Source organism: Lygodium microphyllum, chromosome 5 (assembly GCF_053477565.2).
Source record: "Lygodium microphyllum isolate KBCC chromosome 5, Lygodium_microphyllum_v1.1.10, whole genome shotgun sequence".
NCBI lineage: Eukaryota > Viridiplantae > Streptophyta > Polypodiopsida > Schizaeales > Lygodiaceae > Lygodium > Lygodium microphyllum.
The window spans coordinates 16,047,185-16,069,286 of NC_141139.1; the positions used below are offsets into that span (position 1 = coordinate 16,047,185).

At 41.2% G+C, this 22,102-nt stretch overlaps 1 protein-coding gene across 2 annotated transcripts; it reads right to left on the reverse strand.

The window, feature by feature from the left end:
* Window positions 1-594: 594 nt before the first annotated feature.
* On the reverse strand, window positions 595-4,254 carry LOC148035532 (putative carbohydrate esterase At4g34215). 2 transcript variants are annotated; one of them, XM_087677492.1, is made up of 5 exons: window positions 3,943-4,254; window positions 2,617-2,681; window positions 2,224-2,494; window positions 1,381-1,724; window positions 595-1,284 (listed from the first exon to the last, which is right to left on the reverse strand). In XM_087677492.1, exons 3-5 carry the CDS (start codon window positions 2,483-2,485, stop codon window positions 1,051-1,053), a joined length of 840 nt encoding a protein of 279 aa, XP_087533618.1. In that variant the 5' UTR covers window positions 2,486-2,494; window positions 2,617-2,681; window positions 3,943-4,254; the 3' UTR covers window positions 595-1,050. The 2 variants fall into 2 exon arrangements, with proteins under 2 accessions (XP_087533618.1, XP_087533616.1); XM_087677490.1 differs by lacking the exon at window positions 2,617-2,681 and having other exon boundaries at window positions 3,943-4,252.
* Window positions 4,255-22,102: the final 17,848 nt, after the last annotated feature.

Here is a 22,102-nt window from a genome sequence, read left to right on the forward strand (position 1 = left end):
GCATCATGTAGTTGTATTAAAGAGAGAAGAAACTAGAATTTTCCACCCCCATTTCAAAAATCAAATTCAATACACAATCATATATCTATAATAGCAGATCTTATTTAGGATAGGCTATTGTGATGTATTAAATCCTCACCTTATTTTCTCTCTCAAATAGTCATTCCTTTCTCATAACTTGATTTTAAAAGCCCCACCTAAGAATTAGGTTAGGCCAGGCCATTGTGGTTTTGGTACACCACATTTTTCTTTCTTCTTTTTTTGTCCCAAAGAGCATGAGGTCTCCATAATTTTGTGCTGGACTTCCACATAATACCCTTTTCTATGTCCAGTAACCAGTCATCATTATATAACTTTAGAGAATACGAGGTAGCAGTTGTTAACTGACCGGAAAAGTTTTCACGAGTTCGTAGCTATCAAAAATACAGAAACTTTTAGGGGATCAGGATAGTTTAGTCCCCCTGAAAGTTCTCTGTGATGTTTGTCTATTCAGTTGAAAATGCTTTGCATATGCAGCACCTGTAGAAAAATTGTAAAAATAATGTGTGATATGTATGTATATCCACCAACAACATACACTAGTGTATGTGCATGAATATTTAAAATAAACCCTTTACTAACATACAACAAGATTGATGCAAGAAAGTGAATGCATTACAATAGAGGGCTGGTATGGTAGTGCAGAACAGATAGATTGTTATTTTTACACCACAATTGATTTGAGAGGGTCAACTTTGTAGCAGTAGTAATTGAGTTGTTAAAACTTTTTTCAGCCAATTGTGGTTCTTTGTAGCCAAACCATCTTCTTGGGTCCAGTGCACCCACTGTGCATATCCATCTAAAACCAGGAACCCAAAAAAACCATTCTACACAAGAAAGAGGAGCCACTTTCAGCAAAGAATCCAAAAACAATATACATGAGCTGCATTGATTGGATGAATGGCACCGTAACGAAATTGGCTCAATGCGCTCCAACAAAAAATGCAGGAGAATCATGCTGTATTACAAGGATCATGAACTCCTGAAAGCAATGAAAGAACGCCAGTGGTCCTACAACTGTTTAGGCATGTTTGAGATTGTGTGGCCAACATGCTCTATGTAAACATCTGCAAGCATTTTGCCTAGCTGCACTTGTGCTTCCCTGTTCAGATGAATGTGGTCTTCCAGCAGAGGAAGGCCTTTAGCATCCACGTAATATACACCAGAAATGTTCAACGCCTTCTGCGCTTGGCGCACTTCTTCCAAAAATTGTGGATAGGGGTGATGTTCTGCCGTTATGCCAACCTATGAAGCAACATTCAATTCAAATTCAATCCCACTGATTTGTCATGATAAGCGATGTCATGAACCTATGTGCTCAACATCATAAAATATACAAACCTGAATAATGGGCAAATTATTGTCTTGCAAATCTGATCGGATGTTTGTAATTAAGGCTTCTAGCCTTTGTGGGAATTCTCTGACATTCTCAGCGGCAAGGGTGTCACTTTCCCCTTGATACCAAAGAACTGCCCGCAAGGTGCCTGACTTGCTTATGGCAGCCTTTGCCCGCCTAATCATCTGCTCATATAGCTTGCTCCCTTTTGCCCACTCTTTTATCTCAGTGCCACCAACTGCACAAGGTACCAGACCAATAGATGGCACCGTCTCTTCACCTGAGGTTTTGAAACGTCGAAGAATGGATGCTGCAAATACAAGGCCTGGCCCCAAACCACATACTTTACCTTTACCAAAACAAAACCACCATAACCAAGTAAGATTTTAATTTTTACAGGTGTTCAGACCCAGGACATACAGCGAGTATCACATGTGAAGAGAATATATAAGCATCACTAACTTGTAATATATGATATCAGTGAGTAGCATATAGACTACACGTAAGGTGTGTTTAAGATATATGTAACAGTCATTAACTCGTTATAAGTGCGTAGCATATAGCTTAAAGTCCACAAATCTCTATCCTATAATGTAAGGTGTGTTTATGATACCCAGATGCAAACTAAAAGCCCTTGGCACATGCAGAAACCCTCTACTGATTCTTAAAACAGGGCGAGTGTCATACTAGGTGCTTCTTATGAGGTTGTACCAGTCAGTTGGGACAACCTTTCACACTGAACAACATCATCAATCTACAACAGACCTAGTATATGAGCAACCAGAGGCATGCTGAAGTATAAGCAACCATATGAAACCACAGGTGGTATGCCACAATAAAGTCAGTACCCGTGTCAATATCGTGATGTAAAGGTTCATGAGCATCTTCCCAGTCCAAATGGGCATTCAATCGAAATATTGACCCCTGCTCTGCTTCACATTCAGGAGGCACGATACGATCCCACTCTTTATAATGACTTCCATCTCTATGGTGTTTCGTATGAACACCCCCTCTCCCAGACATATTGCTCTGACCAGATAAGATGATAATATCATCGACCTCATTGGAAGAACATAGCTTCAACTCATTGGGAGCAGCACAATCTGCCATGGATAAGAGCTGATGCAAAAAATGAATACGAAGTCAAAAAGCAGGAAATCAAGAAATGGAAGACTGAATACACTTGACTGTTGTAACATTGAAGACTGTCCAGAAAAAGCAGGAGTATTAGAAGTAATTACCAAAGCTCTGCACCTCTATCGACACCAGTCTCCACTGAACCTGATACTTCTATAAAGCAATCAACCTTGTGCCAATACAAGCAATCACGATTTACTACCACGCAGGCACTCTTATCAGTATACAAGCATAATATAGGATGCAAGCTGTAGCCTGTTTCTATACTTCAATTGCATAACTTGCAAGCCACTTGATATCATAGATGCCCTCAATATGAGGCAAATATTGGTGTGAAATGTGAAGGGCGCTAAGGTTCAGCCATGTTCTTCAAGAGCAACAAGAAAGATTTGAAACTTAGTGGTCAACCCCATTGGCAGCAGGAAATTGGTAAAATGGACTTGCAGGATGTTACATGCGCCCGCCGTGCAGGGCAGCATAATGCCACATTACAGTGAGATTAAACATCATAGGCTGTTTTATGATATAAGCACACAAGTTACTCAGAAGGGTGACTTGTACGACAGCCATTCATTCTACCCTCCTACTCAAGCCATTGCTGCAGTCATGATGCCTTCTTAATGTTCAAGCCCAATAGCAAAGATTTGGAAGAGGGTCAGGACCCTATTCATCCCTCACTTTCCTATTGAGTCCTCCAGATGTGCTCAAAACAAGAAGTTTTTGATATTTTGATAAGTTTGTGATATTTTCCCATGTGTGAGATGGGGCTCTTTTCCTTGTTTTTCCCTAAGAGTGTTCAACATCATGAGCTTCTGCTTGGGAGGCACCGCACACCTAGCTAGGTGCAGTTGGGGCAGAGGGCTGTGGACCCAGGGTGGGGCACTGCATACATAGCTAGGAGCAGTTGGGAGCAGGGGGCTGCCGGTGCCCAACCCAGGCTGGCAGACCCCTCCCCCCAACAGCACCTAGCTAGGTATGAGATCCCTCCTGAGCAGAAGCTCGTGATATTGTCTTCATTCACAATGTGGGCATTATGATAAGAATTTGTTTCAAACTTCTTGTGAAAAACAGGAAGGTGATGAGATCTGACATACAAAATCAGTCTCTATCAAGATTGACCTTGCTTCATCTAAGTCTGAGCTAAAGCAGAAAGTGCATGTCGTGACTTACAATGAAAATGGCCTTGTGTTCTGGTCCAGATCCAGTTGAAGGACAGAGATGCAATCAGAGACCATCAATAAAGCGACACTTTCAATTGAGGTGAAATGGCATGTATCAGGAATCAAAGATGAAATCTGAGGTACACTCGATTGTGCCACATGGAAATAAGGGATCGGATGAGGATGAGCTCACGAGAATTGATGGGGAGATCGGCAAATAGGACACAGGAAAAGACAAGAAGCAAGCATGTGGTGAAGCAGATAACATACCAGGAGGAAGAAGATAAGGCGAGCCAGACCCTCTGCGTCTTCTTCTTCTTCTTCTTCTTCTTTCTCCTTTCGTCTGCGGCCCCAGAAGAATGGAAGATATTCGTTGCAACCACGAAGTACAACGAGCGCCTGCCACAAAGGCTGCGCTTTCGGAGCATCGACTGATCTGTTCCTTTGTTGTGAGAGCCTTTTCTCTTTTTTTTTATGACTCTGATCACCCAAAACTTCTCTATCTGATGTCGATCGGGATTAAGGATCGAAGCGGGACATATGATTAAGTAAGAAGGAATGGAAATGGGGATTATGGCTTACATCATTTGAAATGGACGGAATTACCATCTTAAGGATTATGTAGGCATGAGTTTGCAGTATGTTTGTATATGTAGAAACAAACATACTTATGAGAAATAATGAAAGAGGGTGGCATGTCGTTTATGTATTGTAAGAAGTAAGTTCACAATTTGGGGTATAGTTAGTGAAGAAGGTGTTTAGAAAAAGGGGGGCGGGGGGGAGTTAAACACCATCGTTTTACAAGTGCCCTAACAACCTGCGATTGCGTGGATCCTAGCATGGAGCACTTATTTTCATAACCAAAACTTCTCTACATGTGAAGGGTCAAAACGTCGTTCTTCAATATTTTTAAAGTTTTATATGTTAATGACCTTTTTTTAATGCATTTTTTTGATTAGGGAGGCAAGTATTATAAAAGTCTAATGGCTTGCAATTAATTGCACATAGTTTAGAAGTCGATTTTAATTGACACAATCCCTAATCCTCTTTCAGTTTCGATCAACAACAAACCTTCCACATGTGTTTATGTTAACAATTTACAAAGCTATATATTAGCTAGTTAAATCTTATTTTTCAAGAAATTGAATAATACCATTTTTTGTATCTTTTTAAATATCGAATAGAGGAATCACTACACATGTTATAACCTCAAAGCATTACAATAGACATTGTTTACAAATGGGAAACTATGTGTTGTTTTCTCAAGAGTCGAATCAATAAAAGAACTATATCTATAGTTAACTAAATAGGTAAGCAAAACATGAAAAAGATGAGTAATGGCATGCGATATCATGGTTTCAATGTAGTTATTCTATCACTCTTTATGTTTTGCCTACCTCAATTTACTATTATAGTTTGTTCCAAGCTTTGTGCACAAGCCACATTTATATATACAACAATTTCTAGAAATTTGGAGTGTTCCTATGCTTGAAACTTCATGTTTTCCTTGTAGATGTTGCACTTGTGGGGTTAAAGTAATAGGCCATCCCAAAAGTCTATTATAAAAGCTCTTTGAGCTACCATCTAGATCCAACATGCCCTAACACACACACACACACACGCACACACACACACACACACACACAGAGCACTCAACTTAGCCATAACAAAAAATGCAAAAAAAAAAAATTACAGAGTCCTTAAGCACACGCCACATGCAAATCCAAATTCATGACATGATGTTGCGAAGTGAGATCTCTTCCAAACATGACTATAGAAAAGAGGAAGGATTGCATTAATGGCAGAGAATCCACAGACACTTGCCCAAAATATAATACTTGAGTATATGATGAGAGAGACTCATACATTGGGTGTAGCATACATGTGAAGAGACATGAAACCATTGCCAAGTTTAGGACACATTTACACTTGACCATTAGTTAGTTCTAAGTACAATTTGTGGAGCTTTAGAGACGACCATGGTTGTAGAGAGCTTGTCGAATACTGATACAGTGGTCTCCGACATTCGACATGCCTGGTTGTATATCTTCGTACAGCTCTCCATAATGTTGGGAAGGCGTTCGTATAGTCTCCATTACGCCTGGTTGTAATTCGACATTATGCAGAGTGTTGGCTAATTCATTGGTCTATTGGAGCGGCGGCAGCAGCTGAGGATATCCATAGATGGTCTCAGTAGGAATTGAGGAGGGTGAGCGCTTGAAACCAACTGCACTCTCCTCATCATATCTGAATAAGTAGCATATTTTGAAATATCATTGTATGTTGACTGGAATAGGAGCAAATTTTAGCATAGGAGTGAATTTGATTGGATACACACCAAATCCTAATGATACAAAACCTCTCTCTTTCTCTTTCACATGCTATAACACAAGATTTTCTTGTGTCCACATTGGTATTTCTTTTGTCTTATTCAGGTTTTTATTTTTTAAGTCACACAACTCCATATAATAAGTGAAAGCTTATTACACGCAAACATTGAATGTTGGTCAATTTAATTCCTTCGGAGCTGATATATGTAGTCAATTTCTTATCTTGTAAATAGCAAGATGTAAGTTTGGCCAATTTTGAAATGGTTTTGTTTGCCTGTGTTGTGAATCTAAACAACTGGCCATAAAATGAGTGGAGCCAGAAGCACAAAAAAGGAGAAGACATGTGCTTGAAGGAAGGTACATCAACATAGTTTCTTGGTACTCTCAAGATAACATTGTCATGGAAAGACAATCCCAAACATCTTTGGATGGCAAGTCCTCAACATTTATTCCCTAATGTACGATATTATTTGCATTACAAAGCGGTATGCAATTCACAATGCCTCCTCATCATGGCTTAGTTGACATGCTTAATGTCGGGTCTTATTCTGAAAATATGTCTTGCATGACACTTAAAGCTTCCATAATCTGCCACAAAGACCTCATTTGCGACAATATAATTGTGATATGCATGGGCTTCAATCCTTCTTCAGTCAAGGTCGTTCGCTTGACCACCACAAGCAAGCAACCGTGTGTTCACACAGCCTCCAAAGTCCCAGAGAACAAAGAAATGCCTAGTGGTACCAATAATGTGTCACTTGTTGCTCACTCCCAAAGAGGAAAATCATTTCCAAGAAAACGGTGAGCAATGATGCACAAAGTAAGGAGGATAAAGAAAAAGAAAAAGGCCATTTCAAGACTTATGAAGCCACAATAGTTTTACAAATACTTCTTTTCTATAATAAAAAAGGGCAATTTTAGACTCATAATGGATTGCATATTCCCCTTTGAGTTTCGGACTTTCAAATCTAGTTTTGATTTACACTACAACATATAGGCTGTATTTCGACGTTCAAAGCGACGAAATTATTCATCCAAAAGATTGCCCCCATCGTCGCTAAAAGCGTTAGTGTATGCATCTCTACAGATCCGTCTCTATTACCTTTGCTATTTGCATCACTATATATAACGATGCAAATATAGTTACAGTCACAGAAATATTTGTGACGCAAATAATGACGAGTGCAAGTCTATTTGTGACACAAATAGCGATAGTTATTATAAAGGAAAAAAATTTGGATCTCAAAGCATGCAACCCTGGTACCCTTCCAACCACACATACTAAACAATGTTCCAAAAATCATTTATAAATTGAATATACAGCTGTTATTCAAATGCATACCTCATGAGATGCTAGGAAGAAAGAATCCATTGATTCAATTTTCAAAAAAGTACAATATCGATGATAATTTTTCATAGAACTACATGGATTGATAGGAAGGAAAAACCAAAACAAAGAAATGTATCCATAAATATTGCAAAATGGGGTCCATACAAAGGAAAAGATGCACACTCCATGAATCCAAAGTGACTACTATAGCTCCTCATCGTTCAGAGCTCTTCCCGACTGGATGGACCATCAAACAGACTCTACAATATAAACAACCAAAGATTAATCTAGAGTGCACAATGCATTAAAGCTAAAAAGTAGAAACAAGAAATATGCATGACTTACTTGACCATTGTGCGTATATAATCCATCAATGAGTGTAGTGAGACCGTCTCTCTCTACATACGAAGTCTCTAATCCCATGGGCTTGTAATTTTTTATCTAATATTGCAAGATAAACAAAGTAGCATTATTAGAAATAAGGCTGTTAGTACAACTAGTATATAAAATAAGAAAGTGAATATACCTAATAGAGAACTCACAAAGTCCTCCAAATAAGTAATGTGACCGCCACTCCCAAGATAGTGCATGATTCACGTGCCCTCGCTGCCTCTTGCTACTGCTGCCATTACCTTGGAGAGTTTGCACCCTCCTCCCTAAGTCTCTTCCAATCTCCTCGGGTCTAACCACTCAAGCTTTGGTGTGCCACTCTTGATTGCCTTACACATGCATCTAACCATCTATGTGACATATAGGCACGCATATAGTCCATCATTCATCCAGTGGAAAACCAATCAACTAGTGTAGGTATGGAAAACCCCTCATACAAGGATGCTATCATGTAGTCCTTGCTCCCCTCTCATATATTTTTCTAATGATCTAGAATGTTGTACCTAAATACTTGTTGGCACAACTCTCTCATGTGTGTAAGCACCCTTCTCTCCTCATCATTCATGAGCACAACACTAGTTTTATCATCTACTAAGTACTCATGCCTTAGTGGGGTGCATCTAAAGTGCACCCTCTTCCACCTACCACCATGCTCTTGGGCATAACTAGGAGATCTGTGTATGTCTAACACACCTACAGGGATGGCAGCTCTCAGAGTAGTACCCATAGGAGTACCACCCACAAATGGCTAAGCAAAACATGGAGTAAGGGAAGTGGATGTGCTTATAGGTGTAGCGAATCTGAGAGGTGATAAGTATCCACTCGATTGACAAGATCTAGACATTGCATCAGTATCTCTACAACATGCACCTAAGCCAACCTCTCTAGAATAGGCATGGAAGTGAGGAGTAACAACTGGCTATGGAGTCACAACATTTGTATTTCTGTAACACCCCCCAAATCTACCCTTAGAATGAGGAGAGGAAGTATGCAACTCCCCGAGGGATCCACCACAACCACCACCTCCACTGGTTGAGTGAGACATCTTACGTCTCCCTTCGCAGCCAACCTAGAGCATCGACTTCGCCTGTTGGAGACTGATGTGCCAAAATGTACCGAGGCAGAATGCCTAGATGACAATTGAGATAAGTCTTGGTCTACCATGTCCCTAAAGTACACCAATCTGATTCGAAGGCATACCCGTGAAGATCTCTTACAATCCTCATCCGTGTATCCTCGGCTCATCTTGCTCTCTAGATCATCTATAGTGATCTGCACAATTAAAAAATGATGTTAGCATAATCAATATAAGGGTGAAAGTGAAGCACATTAACATATAACTGCAAAGAAGTATGTAAGCTAAAAAGCATATAACAAAATATCAACATATTTGAATAGTTAACAAATTCGACAATAAGCAGACACAAATGTGACCGATCCTATAGCTACATGATAAGCTCTTGGTATAACTCGGCATGAAAGGTCTATGCATAGGTCCCTATAGAAAGAATAGTCTATTTCATGCTCAAAAAAAAATTATAATCATGTCTCTTCCCCTAGATTTCGCATGCTTGTCTCTTCTACATGATGCAAACCCTCGTCATCCTCCACCCTCCATAACAACAACTCCTCTACCTGCATGCTCTCCATGTCCATGCTAGGAACATTGCTTTTATTATATACTTGAGTTCTCCGAGGTGTTGCAAGCATAACATACCACCAATAAGGTTCTCATGGGTTCGGGTAGAAGATTACATGTTTAAAATCAATTAAGAGCTTGCCACAAAGAAAAAAAAAGCATTTGTGACTTTTTCATGATGTGGGAACTTTTTGAAAAGGCCATGCACTTGCTCAGAGTGACTTGGCAAGGCAAGCATGTCGAGCAAGTTGTTCCATCTTTTCTTTAAATCTACCTCTAAGAATCCAGATGGTCCTCATTGAACAGTTGACCGTGATCCTTCCAATACCACTTTAAACCACTCTACATCAAATATAATCATAGAGAAGCAACACTAATCTACTAAAATAACACTTTATAAGTTTCCAAAATGCTCCATCTCATCCACTATAATGTTCAGATCTATAGCTTGCCATTGATTCTCTTGTGGTCAAACTTTGCCATGACACCATAATATGTCATGGAGCACAATTTGTCAATGCACTCAACTCAAAAATGTCACCCACATGACCACACCAGGCGCGGTAGACTTTACATTGTATATCAAAACACCTAAGTTAGTTGTTGCATACAGTTGCTAGATACAACAACAAAGAAAGCATATGTTTACCTTTGGACTGCATCCCCTCGAGAACTCCCAGTCCCCCCCAAAGACTTCCTCCCCTTTGTGTGAAGCTATTATCAAGGCATCATGCAACCACCTCATACTGGGTATGAACTATGCTTGCTCATATCTTCCACAATAATCTTCTCCTCCCACAACATCTTAAGTTTGTCAACTTATGGACATAGATAGAAGTCCATATTCTTGACTTTATAGTGTCCGAGCATGAGCAAGCTAAGGATCAAATGCCCTTTCTTTGTAGAAAGCCAAGCAAGATATTGTAGTTCACAAGGTCTACTAGCCATACACTATAAGAAGTCAAGTGGAGTCCGAATGGATTCATGCTATCCATAGTAAGACTAAGCCAAAGATTTGTTGCCTCTTGTGCAAACATTGGAAAGGTGGAATCAATGTGACCCCATGCCCATGAGTCTGCTAGTATTCATTGGATTCCATCTATGGACCTATTTTGTGCACACCACATTATAAAGCTTGCCATGCCTAACGTGTGAAATATGTGACAAATGCACAGTATAAGGGGAAAGTATCTGAGGACCTTTTGAGGGATGATGTTTCTATTCTTGATAGGTAGGTGATGGAAAGTATTGTTGTTGCTATTGAGGGATAGAAGAATCAATGGGGCATCATGAGAAAAACTTCAAAGTACCATGTGGCAAGTGAAACTCATATTCATGGACACGATGATAGAGGTTTCTTTTAGTGAATAGAGATTACAATGCTCAATAGGATTGGCAACATTGAGCGATGCCTAGATGACTTACTAGTTGTCATGCTTCTTATATTGTTGCTGTGGTTGTGACAGATTGGAAAAGATTGGAAGAATTTGTGCAAGTGACTCAAGGAGACAGGTCTAATCGAGATTCCCTAGGTGTTTCATGCCCTTGATGTGCCTTGAGTTTATGTGGTGGACTGTGCATATCTAACTTAAGGTCCCCTAGGTGTAGTGCAATATTTGTGCATGCATCTCTCTTTCTCTCTCTTTTGGCTTTTTTTGGAATTATAATATAGTACAGAATGACTTTTTTTACCTCAGTAAGAAGAATATAATGGTGAGATCAAGAGACTTGAGGTAGCTCTTAAGAAGGGATGACCCGATTGAGATTGAAGAAGTAATGATGGTGTGGTTTATGGGACTCAAGATGGGGTATCACTGAAATTATGACTTGATTGATAAAGGAGCTCTTGCCATGGATAATATCTTATCTTCTCATTATTGGTATTATGCCCCGTTTGTTGGTAAAGAGAGTAATTAAAAGAATGCTAATGGAGGCAAACTTGCATATGGAGCATGATCTTGTAGATGTGGTCTTTAAAGTCCTTTGAGTTATATGTTCTAGGTAGGCCTTCATTGCTCGGTGATGCTTCCAGTAATTCTTCCAAGGGACAGTAGCCCTTGGTTGATTTGGACATTTGATCCACCCATGTAATCCCTTGACTATCTTGCATTCACTTGATAAAAATATGAGAGTATGTGTAGTTGATGTGGAGAGGAAACATAAGAACCCTAAAATTATTGTGTTAAGAACTCTATCAAGATAAGAAGGTAACCACATAGTGTTGCTTAATTTGATAACATTTTTATGGGAGGAAGCTCAGCTCTCAATGAATTATCCAACTACTTTATACAACAATCCTATTATGCCCCCCTGCTAGATGAGATGCCAAGCCCATGGTAGTTGCACCAAAGGTAACTTATTGTCACAAGCAAGAAATGCTAGGATGGTCAGTGTGAGGAGTCCTTGTAGTGGAGGGCTGGTGGTTGATGTTGAAGAGTTGTGGAAAGAGACTTGGATTAGCGATGTTGAAGGTCACTCATGCTCTAATAGGCTACATCAAAGAGTGGTGGAGTGGTGCCTATTTGGTGGATGATGGGCCATGGTTAATATGGGCCATAGATGTTGATTGGTCTACACAATATCTAATGTATATGCTATGTCACTTGTGCTCTCAGTAAGAGGTGTGTCCACCTTACTTATGGAATGATTACTACACATGCTTGTGTACTAGGAGCTAGGTCGAATTCCAAGTAACTTGGAATGTTATCCCACATGAACTAAGTCACTTTAAAAGACAATGCCCCAAGCTAAACCAATCTCTTTGACAAGGATAGTTCCACGGGCCAAATAGAGATATGGCAAGAAAAGGAAAAGGGAAGGCTACTACAACTACTCATAAAGATGAAGGGGAAGGGCAAGAAGTGAGCTTTTCTAGGCAACTCCATTTCTTGTTCCACATATTCCACTTATTACTTCTATTATCTTATGCGCATATCAAGCACCACTGCTGCCCCTATTGCCACCCCCATCTCCACCACCACCACCACCACCATTGCCACCACCACCACCACCACCACCGCTGCCACTACCACCACTACCACCTCTACCGCCGCCTCCACTATTACTGTCATTACCACCTCCACCACTTCCACCACTACCATCCCCTCCTATGTTTCTCCCTCCATGTTAATTAAGGTCTCTCTCTCTCTCTCTCTCTCTCTCTCTCTCTCTCTCTCTCTCTCTCTCTCTCCCATCTTCCACCAATTATTCTCTCTCTATTTTCTCTCCTTCCCATCTCCCTCTCTCTCTCTCTCTATTGGCAACTTCTTGCTTCTCCCTCTTTTACATTCACCTTCTCTCTCACTTTCTCTCTCTCTCCTTGTGTCCCTCACAAATACATATATACCCACACTCTCTCTATCCCTCTTTCCTTTCCTCCTCCTCCTCCTCTCTCTCTCTCCTTCCCCCCTCTCTCAAATATAGTAACTAAATAAAGCAACTAACGAATATTAGATCAGAGAGCACTAAACCAAATAAGCAACCCCTCTCTTTCTCCCCCTCTTACACTCACTCACTCACTCACTCTCTCTCTCTCCCCTCCCCTCTCTCTCTCTCTCTCTAAATTAGCAACTTCTCTCTCTCTTCCCCCTCTTAATTTTGCAAGGGTCATCCATCCGTTTTTCACAACCCTCTTTTTATTGCAAGGGTCAAGGGTTTGCATGAGGTAAATTATCTTAAATACTTTTAGCTGTTAATATCACGATGAAAAGAATATTATATTGTTATCTCACATGCATATATACATTCAGGTACCTCTCACTTTTGTGTGCATGATTTGATATTATATCTTGATATATCACTTCCATTGTGCACACATAAGAAAAACTACATTGCACATGTTTTTGCTACTTTCAATCTAGCATTATTGTGTGGACTTACTACAAGAAGATAGGGTATCAAATATTTTGTTACACTCATTGCAGTAATGTGCGATATCTATTGTTTTTCACTTTGTTTGATTAGTTAATATTGAGACAACAATATTACCTCATTGTTACTCTTCAATCCACTATGCACATATACATTCACATGCATGCATGTTTCTACACTCCACCCTTCCCTAGATATTTTGCACATGCTCTGTTTACACATCTTGTAGTATTGCAATTGAGCGAATGCCTATATGAATCTTTGTCACTTGCACATTCCTCTCTCTTTCTCCTCTTCCCTCTCATTCTCATTTTATTGCGCTTGTAAATAAAAAGAATCTAATAATTCTGAAAGTACATATTCATCATGCACATCAAATATCAATCGAGTTTCATTGCTGGGGGGTGGAATTGGTGATCCCTAACAAAGTTTAGGGCTGAACCATGGAAGCTCGCTAGCTTGGTCAAGTAGGGAAGCATGTGCTCTAGTAGGATAGTGTCCATGGGGTTTCCTCAAATGGGGGTGGGGATATAAAGGTGTTGGGTGGGTTCATCTGCATCTTCTCCACGTTATCATCCACAAATAGTGTTGTCGTCAGGGGCTGAAGTGTGGCCAATCAATGTTGTTAAAACATTTCATGGAAAGGGGATTTGTGTAACTCCATCTAGCAGAAGTTGTTGTGGGATTTGCTCTGCACTTTCCTTGTCCATATTGGAATACAAAGGTTGGTGCTTTCTTTGACGACTTCACACATTCACTTCTAACCAATTGGAGTAGCTCACTTAAGTTGTCTTCCTTCATGGAGCTCTAGATGGCAATGTCAAACAATGTAGATATTTCCTTCAAAAACCTGGCGAGAGCCCCGACCGCAAAATCACCCAATACCTGCCCACTTCTAGGGGCTTCACTGGTAACGATCCCTTTTGCTTTGGCTGCCTATGTAGAAGCATCCCATTCATATTAAACACGATTAATTCTTGGGTTGTGGGAGGTAGCTCTACATGCACACGTGGAAGGGTGAGCACCCATGTATTGGTATGACGAAAAAGAACACTACATTACAATGAGATATTGTACAAGTTTATGTAAACATGTTACCTTTGCTCTTAGATATCTTCCATCTTCGGTGAAGAAATACAGACATGCAATCAGTCTATTGGAATTTAGCGCTATTGATGCAAAGTCACCACATCCTGCATTGCAATCTAAAATGATGTCCCCTTCTTTTGTGTACGTTTGCAAGAATGAGCTCCAAAAAGCCCTACCATGTTGCATGCCACTTATAGTATTTGGTAGTCATATAACGGATTAGGAATCTACTAAATGTTCACAAAACATATCTACAATAGTTTAACAACATTGGGTCTCATATTGACCTATCATTGGGGATCCTGATGTATCTCGCACCCACTTATTCGCAGTAATGTCATCTTTTGTGAACTCCGGAGGGATGATTCCATCGTAAGCGATATCTGAATGCATGTACACTAGAATATATAGATCATGTACCTACATTTAAAAATTGAAATACTAAATTTAGTAATTATACTCACCAAATGGAGCCAACAAGTGTGATACATAAACAGTATCCAACATGAGCATATCATGACTTTAAAACTCTCACCTCTCTAACTCCAATACATACATGCATCTTGCAATGAACAACATGTGCCATGTGTAAGGCCCAACACTTCTGCCCTGAATCCATCCATCGATGTCCATGCTCCACAACTTGCTCGACAAGCTCTACCATGGAGTGTGTTGTGGCAAGGAAAAGTAACATCCTCGCATCCTTGTGAACACAATCAGCTAGATACATGGCATCGACTAATTCAACCTTAGTATGGGAGTTCCATGATGAAATTCCATCCCCCAATCCATGCGCGACACTATCTTTAGGGACATGAACCACCATGATATCGCATGCTGTGTTTGTGGTTTCTTGGCCAACCTTGACCATCTTGTTTTGATTGACCTCCAATGCCTCTACCAATGAAGAGAATGCCTCACTTGGCTGATCATTTCACAATGCATGTCTGATCTCAAATGGGTCGCAGAGAACAATACGCCACTCCACCTTCGCTATCATAGCGGCATGGGAGACGACTTGCGAGGAGCCTTCCATGGGGCTTTCAATGTTGTGGACCTTTGCACATTGACTCCTCGATTAATAACATATTCTTCTTACTAAATGTTAACAATAGATAATGTTCTTCTTACATGTTTGTTTACCTGCATATGTGGTTGGAACATCTTGCACCATTGTAGCTTCGTGGGAGACAATGTCTAGCAAGTGGACTTCCATGTGACTTCAGTATGGCCCTTTGCATGATAAATTCATAATTAGCAACATATTTTTCGTTCAAAATGTTATTGTAGATAGTATTATTGAGACACATTAGTTCACCAATGTATGTGGTTGGCACATCCTCCAGCATTATAGGTTGAAAATAAAAAATTGTATCCCCCTCTGCAAAAATACAGTCCATTCTTATTGGCATTGTATTGTGGGAAAAAAAAACCACGAGTCATGCTTGTTTATCGGTAGCTGCCACATCCCTTAGCACGACTAGTCCATGTTCTTGCATTCTTTCCTTCCCTACATGGACACACATCACTATTAACATCATATAATGATAGAATATTTTAAAGCTATGACATCATCTAATCATGACATGTGTGGAATTCACGAGCATCATTTCTTTACCTCTCTGCGCACGTGCCACGTTCGATGTGACCCCAAATCCAAAACACTCAGTTCTTCCACCCTCTACATGTTAAAAAATATTGTTGATGTTACTTTGGTGAGATGAACAAGAATTACGTGCCCTCACATCATGAGTTTTGTACAAAAGCAAGCTTACCATCTTGGTGCTCTATAATACATGTGTCAATTCCATGTGATGCCTCACTGCTTCTCGTCATTGTCATGCATCTCTCTATAGCGGTGTGTAAGGTAACACTCTCCACCACAAGATTTGGAAGAACTTGTTGTATCCTTCTATCCATGCCAATGTCACAAAACTCCTTGGTGATGCCTTCCATTGCGATTTGCTCTTCAATGGTATCAACGAAGGGGCCTACATGGTTTGGTGGTTACAATTCATATTCAAGGAAATATTTTCACTAGAGGGACACAAGAGATGTCTTGGCTATAGTACTTCAAAATATCAAACCTTTCAGGTGTGCAAAAACCAAATTAATTGGTGATGAGGGCCTGCTTGGCCTCTCTTCAATGATATTGGATGTGTGCTTGCTCTTCTGTTTTCTTTTTATAGTAACTGCACTACTAGTATCAATTTCCTGTGAACCCTTCATAGTCTCTTCATTAGGAGACAACAAAGTGCAATATACTCCTAAGAATGCTACTCATTTCACTTACCATGCCTCTGGATCCTTGTCTCTTGTGTTTGTTTTTTCCTTGAGTATTTTTTTGTACAAACTTTTCTCATTGGAGAGGTATTCACCTTCTGGATAGTCGAGGAAAATAGGGCATCTTCGATATACCTCCTCATCCTACTCTTGCTTTATCTAGTAGTCCTCATACATACACTGATCCTCCTGCACATTTGCCCAGACCTCACACTCTCCTGGCAGAGTTTGTATAGCCCCCCTCTCCATTTGCATGTACATAAACCTGACTTGCAAAGTCACCATTACAAATCTTGAATGGATTGGTAAGATAGCAATGTAGACATGCTACTAAAGAAGGATATTGTGAACTACCTATACAAAAGCCTCCATGCTACCAACTTCATTGACTTCTATGACTCTATATCTTTGTCTGGCTTGAAATCATGGAAGACACTACGGAACATTTTCTCTCTATGTTTTCTCCTTATCTCTTGGGTGTATTGGAAGAACAAATCATGTTCCACTTGAATGTTATAGTAATCCTCCCAACTCAAAAGCAATCTCTGTCCTCCGTCTTGTAACATGGCCCAAAAGGTCTCTTATCTTACCCAACTTCGAAATGGGCATTGGGGAGATTATCATCGACCCCACTTGCTTACTCACCACTAGTGATATGAGACATATGGTTGGTAATAAAGTGTTTATTTCCTTTGCGTATGACAATAGAACAATTGAACTCTAGTAGAAGTAGAATCCATCTAGTGATTTAGCCTAGAGCTGTAATGTCTCCTTCCCCCCTCCCCCCCTCGTGACCCCTGTGCTCCCCCATAGGAACAGTCCCCCCTAATTTTTTTATCTCTCTCTCTCTCCCCCCTGCCGTGGCATGGCGGGGAGAGAGAGAGAGGGGGGGTGACGTGTGGGAGCTAGAGGGCATGCAAGCTGCAGGTGGCAGTGGCCCCCTATAAAACCTCCCTCTCCTCCCTCCTTCAGGGGCAGCAGCCCCACTCCAATGTCCACAGGTGGCTCCCCTCCAGCCTCGTCAGACCATCGGCCCCCCCTCCATCGTCTGTGCAGCCCCCCGACCTGTTGCATCATCGCCCCCTGGGCTTAAGAGTCAAGCCACCCCCTGCTGCTATGACGTCAGCACATCCCCCCCCTGTGGGTTCCAGCAGGCAGTCCTCCTCCCTGGCATACAAACACAGCGCCAACTTGATGGCGAATTACACCCCCCCTTTTTAATTCGATCAAGTAGCCCCCCTTTTTTAGCGAGAATGAAGGTGAGGAGGGAGAAAAGAGGAGAAGAGAAGTAGAAGGAGAAGAAGAGGGAGAGAGAGAAGGTGAAGAAGGAGAAGAAGAGGGAGAGAGAGAAGGAGAGAAGAGAGAAAGAGTGAGGAGGGAGAAGAGAGGAGAACGGAGAAGAAGAACAAGGAGGGGAAGAGGGAGAGAGAAGAGGAGTAGAAGGAGAAGAAGGGGGAAGAAGGAGAAGAGAGAAAGGGAGAGAAGGAGAGAAGGAGAGAGAGAAGAGAGAGGGAGAAGAAGAAGAGATAGAGGAAAGGAGAAGAAGAGAAGGAGAAGAAAAGAAGAAGAAGAGGGGAGAGAGAGAAGAGGGAGAGAAGGAGAGAGAGAAGAGAGAGGGAGAAGAAGAAGAGATAGAGGAAAGGAGAACAAGAGAGAGAGCAAGGAGGAGAAGAAGGAGGGGAAGAGGGAGAGAGAAGAAGAGTAGAAGGAGAAGAATAGGGAGAGAGAGAAGGTGAAGAAGGAGAAGTAGAGGAAGGAAAAGAGGAAGGAGCAGAAGGAGAAAGAAGTGGGAGAAGGACAAGAAGAGAGGTAGAGGAAGAAGAAAGAGGAAGGGGGTAACCGCTACGAGTCACCCAAACCACTCTCCTGGCAACGAACCACATCTGGTGGTCTTCCCAACCGATCATGTCTAATCGAAACCGTTCAGGTTCGGACTGCCCAATCTCCGCGAGGCGAATGGCTCCCAAGAAGAAAGTCGCGGGAAGCGTAGGCGCCCAAGCCACCATTAATGCTGGAGGGGTGAGCGGAACGACCAATGCAGCACACACGAATCAAGCCCAAGTTCTAAGCGTTAAAAATTAATTCAGGAATTATTTCTCGTGGAAGGGATGAAAAGATTGATGTCATGCATAGGGTTTTGTTTACTCTAAGAACTAAGTTGCACGCGCGAAACGGTAGAGGTTGGAATTCGCATAAGATTTACTCACATAAAATGATAAGGTTATCACCTTACTTCACATAAAATGATAGCTTTTTAACCAGTCCACTGCATGAATAGTCATTTGGAATTCACGTTTCACAATCATAATTAAAAGGAACACATGAAATGTAAATTTCTGTTCATGAGATACACTTGCATCGTTAGACAAAACCCTAAACTTTCATAGATGCAAGTCACATGTGATCCAGGGCATTAGGAATAAGTATAATTGCCTGCAAATTGTTTTATCGATCTTGCTATGGACTATCACAAATGGATACGCTCCTAGCTTAGTTGAAGCTGGTGACCTAACCCTAGTTGGATTGTTGACTAAGTTATGCTTGGCGGTTTGAAAAGGTTGTAAATCCCTTAAGCAAGTGTTTTGATACATCCAATTAAAATTCTTATTGTGCATGCAATGGGATTGCGATGCCTTGAAGCAAGAGGTTGTGCATTCAACTGTTTGTTAATGTGGTTTTGAATGTTAACCCAAGTGGAGAGTGTTTGATGATTTCATGGCCGGATCCGAAATGACTGATTGCCATGGAAACGAAAGGGATGTTTTCCCTAGAAATTGTTACTATGCTGGTTGCTTCAGCTATGGTTGATTTCCTAAAGGGATAATTAAGGAAGGATGGCACTAGCTACCCCCCGCGAGCCGCCAAACCCTAACCAAGGGGGTTATGAATCCGCGTCGGGAATGTGGACTGAAGCTGCTACGAGAGGTCTCTCCATGGAAATCACTTGGTGTAGGAGGACGCTTGGGTGCCAGTGGGGACTCTGGCCGTAAATCCCAATGCCTCCGAGCCCTACACAAGTGTTCTACATGACTCAAGATGGGATCTCGAGGCCTTGATACTAGTTACAAGGTAGAATCTTGGAAGGATAAACCTTCGGGTTTTATTGCCGGAAGACGGAAAGATTTTTCTGCGGAGGCAGAAAGGAGCACTTAATTCTCTTGTATGGGCACGAGACACACATTAATCCAAAGATAAGTTAAGGAAGTGTTTGATCTTGTTTTAGCCTGTCTTCGTGTCTGAAGGGGAGCTTCAAGCTCTACCCCGAGACCTACGGACCACTTATTGCTCAAGTGTTTCGAAGCGAGAGGCCATGGCTACCTCTCACATAGCCGACGCGCAATGCCTACCTTATAGGTGTAGTGAGCTTACCTTGATGCTCGATCGAGTATGCTCCTCTTTCTTGCACACCGGTAGCTCCACGATCCTTGAGGCAAGCTCAAGCAACCTCAATCCCTCTCCCATGAGCTTCATCCTCCATAGCCACGCGCGAGACAAGAGAAGAGAAGAGAGGAGGGGAAGATGAAGAGAGAAGATGGAGAGCTTCTTCTCCAAGATCCCTCACTCTCACACAATCACTCCCTCACACTCTCTCAATCCCTCTCTCAAGCACAAGCAAGAAGGCAAGAAACAAGAGAAGATGAAGAAGAAGCTTTGGCCACACACAAGAATGATCTTCTCATTCACTTTTTGAACTTTATATACATGCCCTACTTTTCATGGGCGGTCATTCCCTTTTTTACATGGCCGGCCTTTAGCCTAGGCCCATTTCTCATTTCCCACCGTTCTAATCTATCCTATTCCCAACTAATGCATACAATTTGCACAGGAGTGAGCCTGGCGCTCTTTTACAAGGATTCGGGAGTGCTTTCACACTTAATGGTGTGCTTTTTACTCTTTTACTTTCCTTGGGCGACTCTAAGACTTCGTGAGGGTCGTGCCCGTGCTTTTAATTTTTTCAGGGTCTGGTTACTGGTTAAGGCGCCTTTTTCTTCCTTTTGTCCTGCGCCTTTTGCTATTTCCTTTTTTCCATTTCCCGCTCCTCTGTGCTGCGGTAAACATTAGGTAAACATTACCCCCCTCCTAGCCAAGTGCCAATCCCATGGCATTATGGTGGGAAGTAGTGGGATAGATGATGCTGTTGCTAGGTGGAACTGGTGGGTAGATGACATTGATGCTTGTGAATGAGAGGTGATGGAGTTTGATGACGATGACCAGGAGAGATTCCGGCGTGCTTTAGACTGCATGAAAATGCTCGAGATTTCACACACAGTTGTGGCTCCCATTCTGCGACGGCTGATAGAGGTTCCAATTGGCTGGTGGAAAATAGGTAGTCGGTTATCCTTTGGTCAATAGAAATGCTTGATCAATAAGCAATCCCTTAGGAGAATGGTGTTGGAGGGATTTATCCTGGAGAAACCCCCCCGAACTATGTCTTGACAAAGGTTTGCTTTGCCTTCGCATGGAAGATCTTTGTCTTTGTTTTGAAGATCTTGTTATCCTGAGGATCCTTGTCTTCGATTTGAAGATCTTCAGCTTTGATTTCAAGATCTTCAGGTTTGATTTCAAGATCTTCAGTGTGCTGAGCTGAAGATCTTGAACCTTGCATTGAAAATCCTTAGGCTTGTGGAATCAATAAGCGATCTGTAGATCTTGAGGCGGTAGGCATGGATCTTTGGAAGATGAGGTTTCAAAATCTAAGCCAATGGCAGATCCATCACTGGGTTTTCCTTCTGCTTGATTTGGTTCAGTCATGGATAATTTATCATCAATAGGAACAAGAGAATAATTTTGAGCAAAGTAAGGAAAATGATCATATATCTATCATGATAATTATTGGGAAAATAACACTTTATTACTTCAAATTTTGAATAATTTTTTATTGTAATATGTTTCAAGACAATGGATCATAGATAGGAACAACATAATAGTTTTGAACAATGTAAGAAAAAGGAGCATTGATATATCATGCTAAGGATTGGAAAAATAATAATTTATTATTTTGACTTTTGAATTTTCATTGTTATAGCAAGGTAGAGAAACCATCACATGCGAATGGGCAAGTATCTCTAGGATGAAGAAAGAAAAATAGTGAAACAACCCTCTAAGTGTGTTGAGAGGGACATTGTGAGAGCATGAGAGAGGGATCGGGGAGAGAGATTTTGTGTGAATGGGGTCTAAGCCTCCCTATTCTTTCTTCATTTATTTATTGTATTATTTAATATTTATTTAACTTTACAAAAAGCAATGCCATTTGCTTTATGGGAGGGATTAGGGTTAGCTCCCTTCTTCTCTATCATTATAGCCACGCCCTATGCATGTCGTGCTTCAACTTGCCGCCATCACCTCATGTCGCTAATACGACCCTTGACCACCATACCAAGAACCACCCTTGGCTAGCATGATGCATGCCTATCCACTTTGCCAATCACGGTTACAGCACCTCCTCCTAGACCCATCACCATCTACAAGAGCTGCCACAACCACCATGCACAATAATAG